Source organism: Podarcis bocagei, assembly GCF_964188305.1.
Source record: "Podarcis bocagei genome assembly, chromosome: 17".
NCBI lineage: Eukaryota > Metazoa > Chordata > Lepidosauria > Squamata > Lacertidae > Podarcis > Podarcis bocagei.
Genome location: NC_138143.1, coordinates 15,970,500 through 15,986,524, shown reverse-complemented (window position 1 = coordinate 15,986,524; position 16,025 = coordinate 15,970,500). Strand labels below are relative to the sequence as shown.

At 46.0% G+C, this 16,025-nt stretch overlaps 1 protein-coding gene across 2 annotated transcripts in view; it reads left to right on the top strand.

Moving 5' to 3' along the window:
- ADAMTSL1 (ADAMTS like 1) overlaps positions 1-16,025 on the top strand; it is a 505,954-nt gene that overhangs the window by 426,102 nt on the left and 63,827 nt on the right. For both annotated transcript variants that reach the window (XM_081176059.1, XM_081176060.1), the window contains 3 exons: positions 5,585-5,795; positions 10,165-10,344; positions 15,229-15,382. In XM_081176059.1, coding sequence (XP_081032185.1) covers positions 5,585-5,795; positions 10,165-10,344; positions 15,229-15,382 — 545 coding nt within the window. The remainder of the gene's footprint in view (positions 1-5,584; positions 5,796-10,164; positions 10,345-15,228; positions 15,383-16,025) is intronic.

The window sequence follows — 16,025 nt, the reverse complement described above, 5'->3', positions numbered from 1 at the left end:
TTTGAGCTTTAACATGCCTAGTGCAGGCATAGGCAAACTCGGCCCTCCAGATGTTTTTGGCCTACAACTCCCATGATCCCTAACTAACAGGACCAGTGGTCAGGGAAGATGGGAATAGTAGTCCCAAAACATCTGGAGGGCCGAGTTTGCCTATACCTGGTCTAGTGTTTCTGCTCCTCTTCTCATCCCAGCTCCTGGGATGTTCTCCAGTCAGGCCTTTCTGGTGTGCCTTTTCCCAACTGCTCTTTGCCTGATTGCTCTCTGGTCCTGATTCCATGTCCCAAACTCCAGACTCTCTCTAGGCTGCTGCCTACAGCCCAGAGCTGACCCATAGCAATGAGTATTCAAGATGCCTTGGGTCTTTGTGTCATAGCTACAATTCTATGGGAAGGAGCCAAATGCAGGATACAAGCAATCCTTGTAGAGATGCTCAGGACAGAACTAGCACGGCAGCTTGGAAGACATTGACTGCTGTTTTAAACAGAATTCCAGTGTCTAGTTATCTGACTTTTCCCCATAAGGACTAGAGAAACATTCTGTACGACAGCACTCCATCGTACGGCAAGTTTCTCCTCTTCTACATGTGATTTAGAATCAGGAGAAGGAACTTGCAATCCTATGATAACATCGGTTCACACCATGAGTTTCACTTGACCTTATGGCAGAGAAGAGAGTTTGCCCCTCTGCCTTCCTCTCCTCTTGGAACAGAAGATTGAGCACATTTCTGTTTTTCAACCATCTAAAGACCGTGCGTAAGCGAGGAGCCTCCTGCTCCTGGCCTTTTGCACGCTTGTAGAAGCTGAAACCCTTTTAGATAGCTGCTTGTGGTTAAAAGACATAATCGCATTCCAGCAGTTATGTGGCAGGTCTGGAGATGTGCTTAGTGCTTTCAACAGTTGCCCTTGGGGGGTAAATGAGTGGGCTTCTAGCCAGCTCCTCCTGCAGGTTTGATTTATCTGCATGCCAAATTTCCATAGGAAACAATGGCAAAGAACCACCGTGCTGCTGCTGCTGTTCCTGGTGCTTCTTTGGGTAGCAAAGAGACTGTTGAAGACCACAATCCAGCAGCCGTTCGTTGTGGGTTTATAAATTGACAATTTGGAAACAGAGGTCAGAGCCAAGAATTTTAAGTTGGTCTTTCATCTAGAGAAGGGCTAGAGTTCCCTATGCTTTTGCAAAGTTTTAACTATGACCACTTGCTAAAGGTAGTGTCATATCACCTGATCATCTGCTTCCTCCTCCTTCCACTTTGCATCAGATAATCTCTCTTGCACACTTGGTTCTGAAACATGCTAGGCTTGCACAACCAAACTTATGTGCCTGCGACCATTCAGAAGATTGGAGCTTACTGTGCAAAAAACCACAATTTTGTGGGTCCTCCCTTTCACTCCAGTTTCAGTCGAACACAATTTTTGTTCAAAGATTCACTCCTAAAAATCCTCATTAATGTGCATGTTTATGATGGAAACAGAGGAAAAACTGGTAATGATGCCTTACAGTCATGCCTACTACTTCGCTAAATCAGGAAACTGTTTAAAAGTCCCCCTTTCTTTCTTCAATTTCAGCTCTACTTAGAAAATCAGGGGGGGAAACGAACATTTTAAAAGGCTACAGGATTTATTTTCATCCAAAGTTAAAAAATAGGATTTTTTAAAAAAAACTTGCGAACTTTTATTATTATTATTAAAGAAGCCAAATAAAGGATGCATTCCTTCTTATGGCCTGCTAGGCTGCTCATTGCCAACATAAATGGTGAGCATTTATTCCACGGATAAACAATGAGCTGCTGGAGGTAACTGGAAAACCTCCCACTCCAGAAGAATAAACTTTGGCAAGTGTTGCAATAAGCTCTGCATTGAAATAGACCTCCAAAGAAGAGACAAAAGGCAGGATTTTATTTTGGGTTTTGGGTCTTGTTTTGTTTTTTACCACCAAGTACTCTGAATACCTCTAAGGTGTGCCAGGCACAGAGGGTAGCTGATATGTCATTATTAATTCCGACTGACAACTTCGTGGGACCTGTAATTCAAGGTTCGTGTATCAAGGAGACTTGCTCTGAATTAGATTAAACGGTGGCCAGGTGCCATTGCTGTCCCACAGAAAAGTGGTGATAGCAGCCCCCTCGTTTATCATAATTTAGGCAATGCTCATAAAGTCCCTTGGCTTTCAAAAAGCCTTATTAAGGTCACTAAATAAGATTCTGGGAGAGAGCCGGTATATATTCACAGGACTGCCTCTCCAGGATACCCTGACATGTGCTGGGTCCAGTGCTATTTTTCTATAAAAAGAGGTACTGGAACTCACCCTGAACGCCTCCCTTCTCCTCATATTCAGTCGTACCTCGGGTTACAGCTGCTTCAGGTTGCATTTTTTCAGGTTGCGGACCGCCGAAACCCGGAAGTACTGGAACAGGTTACTTCCAGGTTTCAGCGGTCGCGCATGCACGCTAGATCACGCTTTGCGCATGCGCAGAAGTGCTGAATCACAACCCGCTCGTGCACAGACATGGGTTGTGAACGCTGCAGGTTGCAAACGTGCATCCCGCACGGATCACGTTCGCAACCCGAGCATCCACTGTAATGGCAATGGCGCCCACCTGAGAGGTGCCGGAACTGAGTTCTGACTGAACGAAAGCCTTGGCTGGTTCTCTTTGTCTCCCTGGTTCAAGGTGAGCTGCTCTCGCACCTTCTCTTTCTGAAGAGGCACAAAAAAAGAACCCAACCCAACAGTGTGAAGTACAGGGAAAGTGGTGCCAACATGACATGACAGTGTGAAGTGAAGAAAAGAAAATAGACCATCATGAGGGCGCAGAACATCATATCAGGGTAGTTCACGAGCATTATGTTTTCTAGGTTGCAACATTTCTCTCGGTCACAATAATTTAAGAAATAGGCAGCTTAAGGATTGTGGCCAACATGGACCTGTTTAGTTGCGCTCTCTCACAAAAAGCAGCTGTAATCTGCCAATCTCTCATCGAGAAATGGAATAGTTATAGCACCCCAGATTGACGATGCTAGGCCTAGAACAAGTCAATAGGTTAAAAAAAACATGGCATTGTGATACGAGTATTCATTGTGCAATTGTGCCCATGTATGCATATGCACAGCATAATTTTTTGCCATCGGCAACACATTGCAAGGTTAACCATTTCAAATTTAAACCTCAAATCCTGGCCAGCAACATTCAGAATGCAAACACCGTACAATGGAGGATGTATCCTGCTCTGTGCCTGAGTTGTATGCTGGGTGCAATCTGCATCCAGAAAATAGACTACATCTGTACTGGAACATTTCATTTTCATTTCACTTTTCATTTGCATACTGCCTTTCTATCTTATTATTCACAAGGCGAAGAAACAACAAAATAGACAGCCAAGGTCACACACATTAACAATCTGATCCAATTACAAAAAAAGCCACAATAACTTTAAAATAAACAATAAAGCAATATTCAATAAGCCATTAGAACGTAATGGTAAACAGTAAAATTAAATATCAGCAAATAGTAATTAAACAGTTTACACTTAACAAATACAATAAGGAATTACTACAGTGTAATCAATAAAAATGGTGGCCAGTCACAATGCATAAAACACCACAAAGTCATGTAAAAGGATCAAGTTGAAAAACAAGGAAAACAACATAACTTATAAAATTATTTTAAATATATATGTCCTTGAGCTCCTCTTCTCTCTTCCCAGCTGCTTCTGCTGGTCTCAATGTCATGATCTGGGAGAGGCTCCTAGGGCTGGAGGGCGGGGCAAAACAGGTGGGAAAGCCATTGCCTGATGATGATGATGATGATGATGATGATGATGATGATGATAAATAAATAAATAAATTATTTATACCCTGCCCATCTGGCTGGGTTTCCCCAGCCACTATGGGCAGCTTCCAACAGAGTATTAAAAATACATTAAAACATCAGACATTAAAAACTTCCCTGTACAGGGCTCCCTTCAGATGTCTTCTAGAAGTCAGATAGTTGTTTATTTCCTTGATATCTGATGGGAGGGCGTTCCACAGGGCGGGCGCCACCACCAAGAAGTCCCTCTGCCTGCTTCCCTGTAACCTCACTTCTCGCATGGAGGGAACCATCAGAAGGCCCTCTGCGCTGGACCTCAGTGTCTGGGCTGAAAGATGGGGGTGGAGATGCTCCTTCAGGTATATTGGACTGAGGCCGTTTAGGGCTTTAAAGGTCAGCACCAACACTTTGAATTGCGTGGACAGGTGGAGTCCCCAGATCCCACGCGGTCCCCCCATCATGTGAAATAACGACTCATGACAACGTGCTATGGGATTAAATTGGCCACAACTTTATTAACTTTCAAATGTGGGTAGACCTTGGCTCAGGCATTGGGCGTTCTCCCTCCCCAGTCCCCAGCCGGGGACCTAGGGAGCATCAGGGTTATCCAGTGTGGGGGGGGGGGAGATGGGCCGGCTCTGGAGAACATATGTTCAAGCAGAGATAGCCGCCCCGGTTACGCCGCCGCCGCAGGGGAGAACAATGACGACCTTTCGGCGTACGGTCAAAGCCTCCCTTCAGAAACTCCTTTAACGGGGAACCCTGGTATCGCCGCCGCAAAGAGGAAGATGGACTAAAGGATTCCGCCCAAGGCCTGATACCGCCAAAGATGTGACGTTTTGCTATGGGAAAGGCGAAACCTGCCAATGCAGGGAAATTCCTTTCCGGCCCTTTAACAGCGACCTTAACGTAGCAGCGCCCGCATACCTGTGAAGAAAAGTTAACCTGCAAAACCTATGAAGAAAAGTTAACCTGCAAAAGAAGACATTAACTGAGGGTGGGTAGGGTGGGAGAAGCTCTGGAGCCAAGTGAGGATTCCCAGGTAAGATCCTCCCTCTATTGTGTGGGCAGGTAATCCCTCCCCTACCTGGCCTGGTCTCCTTGGCAACGCTTCCCCCAGGTGGGATTGGACAACTGACTGAGGTAGGCGGAGACCTCCAGGTATCCCACCTGAGGGAAGGCAAACCAAGCCTATTGCTGTTGGAGCCGCTCCAGATCTAGGGGCTGCGCGCGTCCACGCAAAGGGCGCCCCCCGTTTTAAGCGTGGAGCGGTCATTGTGCTTGGAAACGTACTGGGAGCCAATGTAGGGAGCCAATGATGAACAGAAAGTCTCTCTTCCCTCACAGTTCTTCCTCTGGAGCATCTCTCTTATGAAGACTCCCAGTCCAATGGCACAGTAATACCATCCCCTGGGGAGCTGCACATGTACCACCTTCCCAGATTCCACAGCCTTTCTCAAATAACTAGTAGACTCCTTTTTGTGTTTGCCTCTGTAAGTGGCCATCCTGGGTTTGTGTAAAAACTTCTGCATGACTGGATCTAGGTCAGAGTTGTGACCATTTCTTTTTTGACTCTGGCCTTGCCCACCAGGGGCAGAGGTGCCCAGAAGGGAACACAGCCTCTTATAAAGATGCCCCACTCCTGGTGTATAGGATTGTAGGCTGGATCCATTCCAGAGTTTCTCACGCAGAGCGAAAAGAAAAGGCAGACAGATTGGTAGGAGGTTTGGGAAACTTGTTTTGATGCAGCGGTTTCCTCTTCTCGGCTTTTCCCCCTCAGGTGGGAGACGGGGCAGTGGAGCTCCTGTAGCCTCACCTGCGGCGTAGGACTGCAGACCCGAGACGTCTTCTGCTCTCACCTCCTCTCGCGAGAAACCAATGAGACGGTGATCTTGGCAGATGGGCTGTGCCACAAGCCCCAGCCCATCCAGGTGCAAGCCTGCAATCGTTTCGACTGCCCCCCGTCCTGGTACCTCTCGGAGTGGCAACAGGTAAGTAATGTCTTTCAGTGAACCAAGGCATGACATTTCCTCCACTTGCGCAACAAACAGGGAAGATGCAAATTCTGAACCCCATCAAAGATCAACACCAGGGGTAGGCAAACTAAGGTCCATGGGCCGGATGCGGCCCAATCGCCTTCTCAATCTGGCGCACGGATGGTCAGCGTGTTTTTACATCAGTAGAATGTGTCCTTTTATTTAAAATGCATCTCTGGGTTATTTGTGGAGCCTGCCTGGTGTTTTTGTCAGGAGCTCGGCCTACACTCAAGTAGGACCCTGCCAGAGACACATGCCCGACTGGCATGTTCTCTCCCTCCCGGTCTTTCATTTGGGAGCTTCAAAAGCTTTCTTCAGCCCGAACATCACAGCGACCAATGGCAACCAGCACTGGCACACTTGGGATCCACAGAGTTTGTGCATCATGCGTGATAGACCTCAGCAACTCAGCATTTGGGCTAATCTACTTTATTTACATATAAACACACACGGAGCACTGCAACGTGGCACCCCTCCCTCTCTAGCATCAGTCAGCAAAGAGGGGAAAAACAGGACAATAGTCCCACTTCACGGAACACAATAACACAAACATCCTGTCTCCGTCACTTCGTGCTTTGTGGAGTCAAAATATACACTGTCATGTGAAAGACAACAATCCCATGACTGCAATCATGGAGCAGGAATTCTAACAGTTTCTACATGAGTAGAAGGTGTGCTTTTATTTAAAATGCATCTCTGGGTTATTTGTGGGGCATAGGAATTCATTATTTTTTTTCAAAATATAGTCTGGCCCACCATATGGTCTGAGGGACGGTGAACCGGCCCATGGCTGAAAAAGGTTGCTGACCCCTGATCAACACAGTCTCTCATTTCTGCTTTGATTTTGAGGCAAGCCCACTGCCCCCATAGACACCCTCTTTGGCTGCCCCACTGACATGGGGTAAACCTCACTCTGGGAAGCTCATTGTATCTACTGCAGCTTTTTACATGAATACAATATTTTAGCTACAAGCGTTACCACTCTTCTTCGCTGCGGCTTTTGAGTTCTCATAAGGAAAGATGGTCCAAATTAGATCTTTATTTATTTATTTAATAAAGCTTTAATGTTCTTGGCAGAAGAACTCCTGAGATAACCATCAGCATGTTTAACATTTCGAGTGATTAAAAATACATCCTTATAAATTCAAGTCTTTATTTTTAAAATGTTCCATATTTGGGATAAAGCTGTGAGGGTGTTTACCTTGTTTTGAGGGGTTATCTCCTCTCCTTGCCTCCCACCCCAAAGAAAATGGTATCAGAATTCATTTTTATAAGCCCCGGTAAACATCTCTTTTGCAGAAAGTGGCTGCAAAATGTTGCATCAATAAATCTTTTTCTATCTTCACTTTATTGCTGAAGGAAAGGGACTTTTAATAGAACAAACCATGGCTCACTTTTCAGAATATCTATTAAAGTTCCTTGGGCTGATATGTCCCAGAACATTTTTAAAGGCTTCTTTCCCCTCTCCTGCCCCTTCAAAACTGTTTCTCCCAGTATTTTGGGAAGAAGTGGGGGGGGGGACCTTGCTGAATGCAGCAAATTAGAATGCTTTAGGATCCAACAGCAACCATTAAAGTTTTGGAAAGCATGATTCCTTTTTCCTTCTGCATCTGTTTTGGTCTCACTGCCTAACAATGCAAGTGAACAATTCCAAGAGCGAGTGTAGAAAATAACTGCTTACCAGATATTAACTTGTCCACAGAAGGGAGTTATAATCGCTGTTAATTTCGGCACATTTCAGACAACTGGTGAATTAGTGCTCTGTGAATGACAGTCCACATAATGAAGCATTTCAGTAGCAAGGCTCTCGCCCTGCTGTATACAATATGTTGTTACTGTCACTGTTTTTTAGTCGCTTTGCTTACAAAAGTTTAAAGTTGTAAAGCTGTTGGGTGTTTATTTACCTTTCGCTGTTGCGAATACAGTGGAACCTCGGCTCCTGAACGCCTTGGGAGCCAAACGTTCCGTCTCCTGAATGATCGAAAACTGGAAGTGATTGTTCCGGTTTTTGAACGTTCTTTGGAAGCCAAGCGACCAGCACGGCTTCTGATTGGCTGCAGGAAGCTCCTGCAGCCAATTGGAAGCCATGCCTTGGTTCCTGAACTGTTTCAGGAGTCGAACGGACTCCAGTAATGGATTACGTTTGAGAACCAAGGTTCCACTGTAGTTTGTTGAGGTTTTCTTTTTCACAAAATTATGCTGCAGTCGACAGCCGCCTCCTTCATTTCTCCCTCCCATTACCCCTCCTCACATACCCAAACATATTGATGCACCCACCCGGTAATTCTAGTTAATACATATGCTACAGATACAAACAGTACAGGGGAGCAGAAAAAGGGGATAAATAAATGTGTAAAAAATACATTAATAATAGCTACAACAATATAAATAATGCAGCTGCAATTCATAATAATGCAAGGGCAAAGAAAGAAAAGAAATCTCATCGGTGTGCCTCCCTTTACTGCTCTAGGTACTACTCAGCGAATAATTCTAAAAACTAGCCCCAAATAATTTGAAAGCTCCTTTTGTGTTTCACAAAGCAGAACCTCTTTGTGTGTTGTATGTGTGTTTTGTCTGGTAGATTGGATAGCGAAGTACCTATGCACACACACCTGTGCATTAAAACACCTTTATGGGAGACTTTAGCATCCTAAAGCATCAGAAAGAGCCTGTTGTTGTGGGTAGGTCTATCTCCCATATCATGTCAGCCCTCGTCAGACATTTTGTAAATGGTTTAGCTATAATGTCAAAGGGACTGTAGGGACAAGCACACAACGCGACTTCTCCTTCACGCCTGTTTTCATTGCCTTCCAACTCACGGTTCATTCTGCACATTGTCATATGTGGGACATAGAGCTGGTTCACAAGTACAGGCTTAGACATCCCTTTTATTTCTCACTGCTTGCTAACCTTGCAGTTGAATATGTGAACGGACTCCATTGAGTAGTTCTCTCACTCGCTTGATCTAACGCTCTTTAATTGGGAACCAAAAGGGATAATAACATGTGAAACCAAGATTGTAGGAAGTTTTTTATCAGAGGAAATATGAATGTGATAAGTCTTCCCAAGGATTAACATACAAGACACTAATTGGTATTAGCCAACTGACAGGTGCAAATAGAATAATTATTATTATTATTATTATTATTATTATTATTATTATTATTATTATTAATATCCCGCCCTCCCCAGCCGAAGCCGGGCTCAGAGCGGCTAACAACATTAAAATGATACAACATTCTAAAATCATTTCATTGTAAAATCAATTCAAATCAGATTAATGGCAACCATTGGGCTAGAGTTCTGTGAGGATTGCCAAAGAAGGGGGTCAGGCTGTGCCCTGGCCAAAGGCCTGGTGGAACAGCTCTGTCTTGCAGGCCCTGTGGAAAGATGTCAAGTCCCGCAGAGCCCTAGTCTCTTGTGACAGAGTGTTCCACCAGATCGGAGCCACAGCCGAAAAAGCCCTGGCTCTGGTTGAAGCCAGCCTAACCTCTCTGTGGCCTGGGACCTCCAAGATGTTTTTGTTTGAAGACCGTAAGGTCCTCTGTGGGACATACCAGGAGAGTATGGAACCAGTTTCAACTTACTTTAGGGAACCCAACATGGTACCTTAGATTTTGGACTCCAACTCCCATCAGCCCTAGCCAGTATGGTGGAAGTTGCAGACCACAACATGGGCACCATGTTCTTTAACCTGGTGGTTTGTGCATAAAAAGAAATGCTAGAAGCAGGGCCTCACTGGCCTCATTGGGTCCAGTGAATCTCTATACAAGTTTATAATCTAGTTCCTGACCTGCATGAATGTATGCAGGAGAAGATTTAGCTTAAAGAGGGAGGGAGATGTGGTTTATTAGAAATTAATCTAACATACTTACATTGACTCCAATAACCCTCCCCTTTTATTTTTGGAAGCAGTGCTCACAGCAGTCACCAAGAGTCATAAAAATAAAGGACTATGTGGTTTAGTAGTTTATTATATTAACCTTGCAAACCAATTATATAGGGAGCTGCGGATTGAAGACCCAGGTAGCTTTCCCATGAATTAAAATTTGGTGGGGGTGGTGGATTAGACTGTGGAGTTAGGTTGGGCCTGGTGTTGAACAGAGGGTTTTCTGAGCAAAGAGAGCACCAAAGGACGGCTCCGCTTCTGCTGTTTGTTTAACTTACACTCTTCTCACAAGTAGGCTGTATGTAATGGCTGCCATCTCACATGCAGTCAGGTTGCTCCCATTCACGTCAGTTGTGATTCAGGCAACCTGACGCATGGCAGTTGCTGCAAATGTCAGCAGGCTCTGAGGCCTCTGCCGCTTCTGTTGTCCTCCAGTGTTCACAGACGTGCGGGGGTGGCCTTGAGAAGCGGGAAGTGCTCTGCAAGCAGCGCATGGCCGATGGGAGTTTCCTGGAGCTTCCAGAAACATTCTGCTCCACTTTGAGGCCCGCCTCCCAACAAGCCTGCCAAAATGAGGACTGTCCCCCTGAGTGGCTTCTGAGTGACTGGACGCAGGTATGAGGTAGCAGTAGAAAACAAAAACAAACAAACCGCAGCCTTGGGTGTCTCTAGCATTGGGTAGCCAATGTGGTACCCTCCAGATGTTTGGGACTGTGAATACCAGTATATCTGAAGGAGCGTCGCCACTCCCATCCTTCTACCCAGACACTGAGGTCCAGCGCCGAGGGCCTTCTGGCGGTTCCCTCATTGCGAGAAGCCAAGTTACAGGGAACCAGGCAGAGGGCCTTCTCGGTAGTGGCACCTGCCCTGTGGAATGCCTTTCCACCAGATGTAAAAGAGAACAACAACTACCAGACTTTTAGAAGACATCTGAAGGCAGCCTTCTTTAGGGAAGCTTTTAATGTTTGATGTATTACAGTATTTTAATATTCTGTTGGAAGCCTCCCAGAGTGGCTGGGGAAGCCCAGCCAGATGGGTGGGGTATAAATATTATTATTATTATTATTATTATTATTATTATTATTATTATTATTACCATCAGCTCTAGGCAGGATAGCACAGGAAGTCATGGGCATCTAATGAAGCAGAATGCTGGAAGATTCAGGATGGATAAGAAAAATGCATTGCGTAGTTGAACAATGGCACTTGCTCCTCCACAGGGACACCAACTTCAGGGGGTCCAGGGGGCACAGGCACCCACAGAAAAAAAATATTCTGTGGGTGCCCAGCCTCCATCTCCACCCCCGCTGGCCACCAGGTTTGAAGTCGTCTTTTTCTGTGTCCTCCCTGTGGGGCTCTTGGGCAGTTGGCTCCCACCACTCTCACTCATCCAGCCAGCTTCTTACATCTAGTTTTGTCCCCATCCTCTTCCCTGATGAGTTCTGCAAGGGCAACACTGAAACTAAGGAGAAGGGAGCTGACTGGCAGTGCCACGCTCTCGGCAGGTTGTAAGGAGAAAAGCAGGTAGGTTGGGGCTGACCAAAGGCAGGCTGAGGTTGGTTGGTTGGCAGTGCACCATTTGCCCTCAGTGACCAGCCTGAATGGATGGGGTCAGATAGGTCTCCCTTTTCCCATGATGTTCTTCCTGAAAGTTGTGAGGTGTATTCTCCTAGTAGCCCTATTACACCTGGCTGGTGGTAGAGACCACAGTGTTTCACCCTCAAGCTTTGCTGAAGGGATGCTCTATTTTGACATTTTCATTTGGAACATCTCTGCAAAACCTCCATAATAAGAGTTGGAGATGATGGCTTGTAAATTCAGAATTTCACCATGTGCATTCTAGGTGGGTTTGGGGGCAGGCGAGGGAGTGAGTGAGTGAGTGAGTGATAGTTTGTTCCTGGTGCTCATGTTATTTCCACAGAGGTACAGATTCGTTGGTTGCTAGTTCATTGGCTCTATACTTATGCAAAACCAGCCTTGATCCAGTATACCTGAAGGAGCGTCTCCACCTCCATCGTTCTGCCTGGACACTGAGGTCCAGCGCTGAGGGCCTTCTTGCGGTTCCATACCCTGCGAGGAGCCAAGTTACAGGGAACCAGGCAGAGGGCATTCTTGGTGGTGGCACCCGCCCTGTGAAACACCCTCCCACCAGATGTCAAAGAGAAAAACAACTACTAAACTTTTCGAAGACATCTGAAGGCAGCCCTGTGTAGGGAAGCTTTTAATGTTTACTAGGTTATTGTATTTTACTGTTCTGTTGGAAGCCGTCCAGAGTGGCTGGGGAAACCCAGCCAGATGGGCAGGGTATAAATAATAAATTATTATTATTATTATTATTATTATTATTATTATTATTATTATTATGGGGTCTGCCTTTCATCGGAACCAGGTGCACTGTGGGCAGCTAGAGGAGACAAGAGCAACAACTGGAATGAAGTTTGCTACAGCTGCCTTTCCGCATTGCCTTGTCTGCAGCAGAACACTTGTGTGTGCTGCAGGAGGGTTCAGAGCATGTTTCAGGGAATGGGATCCATTATAGAAAAGCTTTGTGGGCCGCACAGTTATGCTGTGCAAACTTAGAGCACACTTTGGAGAGGGCCTAACCAGCACCTCCCCTGTAACACCGCAGAGGAAGACTTTTCTGTCCTTTCTTAGGCTGCGTACACATTACCAGTTTAAATGCAGAGAAGTCCTTTTTTCCATTCTGATCAAAGCTGGTTTGAGGGGAATGAATCAAAATGCAGTATTTCATTTGAAAATGTAGGCTAGATACGGGTGGTGGCGAATACCATGAGTGCCTGGCTTCCTAGACCAGCAGATGCAGAAGAAACGAACATGTGTACACAGCCTTATCTCTCTAAGGAACCACCTGACAAGGCTCGTAATATAGAATACTCAGGCTGCAAAAAGGCCCTTGCCAACTTCAATAAACACTTTGTAGGAGAGCATTTGCGTAAAGCACTGCTCTAGTCTTGTTTAATGATCCACGACCGAATACATGTGCACTTTGGGTTTGACATTATCGAGTGATTGCACAGAGAGAGAGGCTTTCAGGTAAGGGATGTCTGGAGCACCTAATAATAATAATAATAATAATAATTTAAAAATAATAATATTTGCAACCCGCCCATCTGCCTGGGTTGCCCCAGCCACTCTAGGCGGCTTCCAACATATATAAAAGCATATTGCTTAATCCTAAAACCAAGTAGGTGTTCTTCTCCTCGCCATTGCCAACCCCTCTTTCACTCAACGAGAAAGTTAATAGCTTGGTCGATGAAAGAAACCCGTCGTGCCAGGATGTGTTTGTGTGCGTGTGTGTTGTAGAGGAAGCTTAACTAATTGATAATGATCTATCCTGCCAAATAAATAGATTGTATAATGCAATCAGCTGCTAGGACATGCACCCATTATGGGGCTAAAGCAGGCATTCTACCCCCCTCCTCAGGCAGTCATTTTGCTCATCAAAATGTACGTAAAAACCTACACAACTTTCTGCATAACAGCATTTATATTATTTTTCAAAAGGGGGCTGTTTTCTTCTACACCAGAGAACGTTTTGGCGTGTCTCTCCCCACCCCGTTTTTTACACCTATAACCATCCTTGCACGAGTATTTGAAAGTTATATTTTAAAGCCCTGATTCAACAAGAGCCATTTATTTATGTGGTGTGCACACAGCAAGGGCAAGCAGAGCAAACCTGGACCCAGATACTTGCAGCTGCTACTGGATCTGCACATAGAGTTTATAATACTGCACCTATAACCATGTGCACAGGGCCCAAAGGAAGGAGAGCACCTTTGCTCAAGAATGCAGGTCCTTCATTGGAGATAAGATGGGCCCTTCCATCTGTCTTACGATTTAGATAGCTCTTTGTTATCTGGGGCCACAGCTTTTGGTAATTAATACCCGTGCCTTACTTGCCACATGCCCACCCTGCCTTGTGCAAGGCTGAATCTGAACTGGGGTCCATGTGAGCATCATGTCTGCTTCTCCCTCCCTCCCTCCCACTCGCTGTTGCCATGTTAGTCATCAGCCGCTTCCAGGAACAGCACCGCAAGCAAAAAACATAAGCGGCAGCATTGGAGTTCTTTGCAGATGTTGGCAAGAGTTCAGGCCTGTTAAGCTGCCTGCATATGAGTTACACCAAAGCGATCCTGTGTATTCCGTAGCCTGCCTGCTGGAGTACCTAACTTTTCCTGAAGACAGGATGGTGAGAAGCGAAGGAATGGGAATCTGTCTTCTTATGCTGGCATGGGTAGGACTTCCCATGTTCAGACGGCTGCAGGAAGGCAGTCGCGACCATGCATGCTTCCACATAGCATGCATGGTTTGAACAATAGCCACACGATGTCTTCCCATATTATTTCCCCATTTTACCCGCGTTTATGGCTTCCATGCATAGCTGTCAACCGTCCCTTATTTGGCGGGAAACTCCCTTATCCCAGCGCTGTGTCCCCCTGCTGTCCCTTATTGATGATGTCCCTTAAATTTCCTGGGTTTCAAAGGAAGCAGCTCCTCTACCTCCCTCCCTCCCTGCCAGCCAGGGAGGAGGGAGGCTCCAACTGTGTTGCTTGGCTGCGTTGCTCACACAATAAGGAGTCTAAGAATGACTGGGGGGTGGAGCTTGCATGCCTTGTGCCAATCAAATCGGCCGCATTGCCCGGGGACTCGCCTTTGCTCAGCGCTTCCCAGCGGAAAGGTGATGGTGGTTTTCTTTGCTGCATCCCCTTTGCCGGGTTGCTGCGCTGTGGGAACCACTGCTTGAGGCTTCGTTTGGCTGCTGGCTGAGCTTTCTGCCTTTGGCTCAGAGGGGCTCAAAAGTTGAAAATACCTGTGCTGGGAAAATCCCTTATTTGGGCTGCTGATCCCTTATTTTCGAGGCTGCTGGTCCCTTATTTTCAAATCTGTAAGTTGACAGCTATGCTTCCATGAAAAATCCAATTGTTATGTACTGATCTTGGATCCTAGAACAATAGGCAGGTAGAATCCTAGAATGCAACAACCGGATTGGCCTGCAGGAACAGCCCAATCAGGCTCCAGGAGGGAAGCAGAGTCAGCCAATCACACAGGACCCATTGTGTAAATAATGTATATAAAGCCTGAGGTTTGGGGGAAATTAATTCACTGTTTACGAGCTGCAATAAAGAGCATGAAATCACTACGCGACTTCAAGTATATTTCACCAATTAAAACAAACAACCAAAACCATGAACAGTGCATCTGGATTAAAGTGGTGGGTGGAGACAGAGAACACCATTATCACAAGGTTGATGTTTTGTGGATATTGTGAAAACCTTACATGTATGAGCATTACCGAGTCCACAAAAATCTGCAAAGAGGAGTTCCCTTCTGTACAGAGTAATGCACCCTAATATTTTAAAGCATAGTGGTCACGGGAAGAGATTACAGTCCATGCACCCAGCTGCCTCCGGCCCTTTTCTCTGCACCTCTTTGTCTTTTAACATGTGACCTTCCTAATCAGTTCCTGTTTCTGCCTAGTGTTCTGTGAGCTGTGGTGAGGGAACCCAGAAGCGAAATGCTATTTGCAGGAAAATGCTAAACACCGGGCTTTCTGCCATCATCAATTCATCGCTGTGCCCACCCTTGCCATTCTCATCGTTGGTCAGGCCATGTGCAGTAGCAACCTGTGCAAGTGAGTATAGAAAAGCAACTGGGGCGAATGGGAATTCTGAGGGTTTGTGGCATCTCCGTGACCAAACAGGAGTTTGTAGAGCCCTTTAAGGTAAAGGGTAAAGGGACCCCTGACCATTAGGTCCAGTTGTGACCGACTCTGGGGTTGCCGAGGGAGCCGGTGTACAGCTTCTGGGTCATGTGGCCAGCATGACTAAGCCTCTTCTGGCAAGCCAGAGCAGCACACAGAAACGCCGTTTACCTTCCCACCGGAGCAGTACCTATTTATCTACTTGCACTTTGACGTGCTTTCGAACTTCTAGGTTGGCAGGAGCAAGGACCGAGCAAAGGGAGCTCACCCCGTCGCGGGGATTCGAACCGCCCACCTTCTGATCGGCAAGCCCTAGGCTCTGTGGTTTAACCCACAGTGCCACCCGCGTCCTGTAGAGCCCTTTACTCAGTAACAATTTACTGCAAAGCACCTGGAAGTTCAGCAGGGGCACAGTGAATTATTTGCCCTCTAGATCCCATTCATAAGACTTTCCCATAATAGTTTGCCTGTGTTCCTTAAAAATCAGACAACAAGTTGCGAAAAGGCCTTCATGACTAGTTGATGCACACACAAAAATCTGAATCAATGGCAAGGTGGCTTATGACACAGTCCA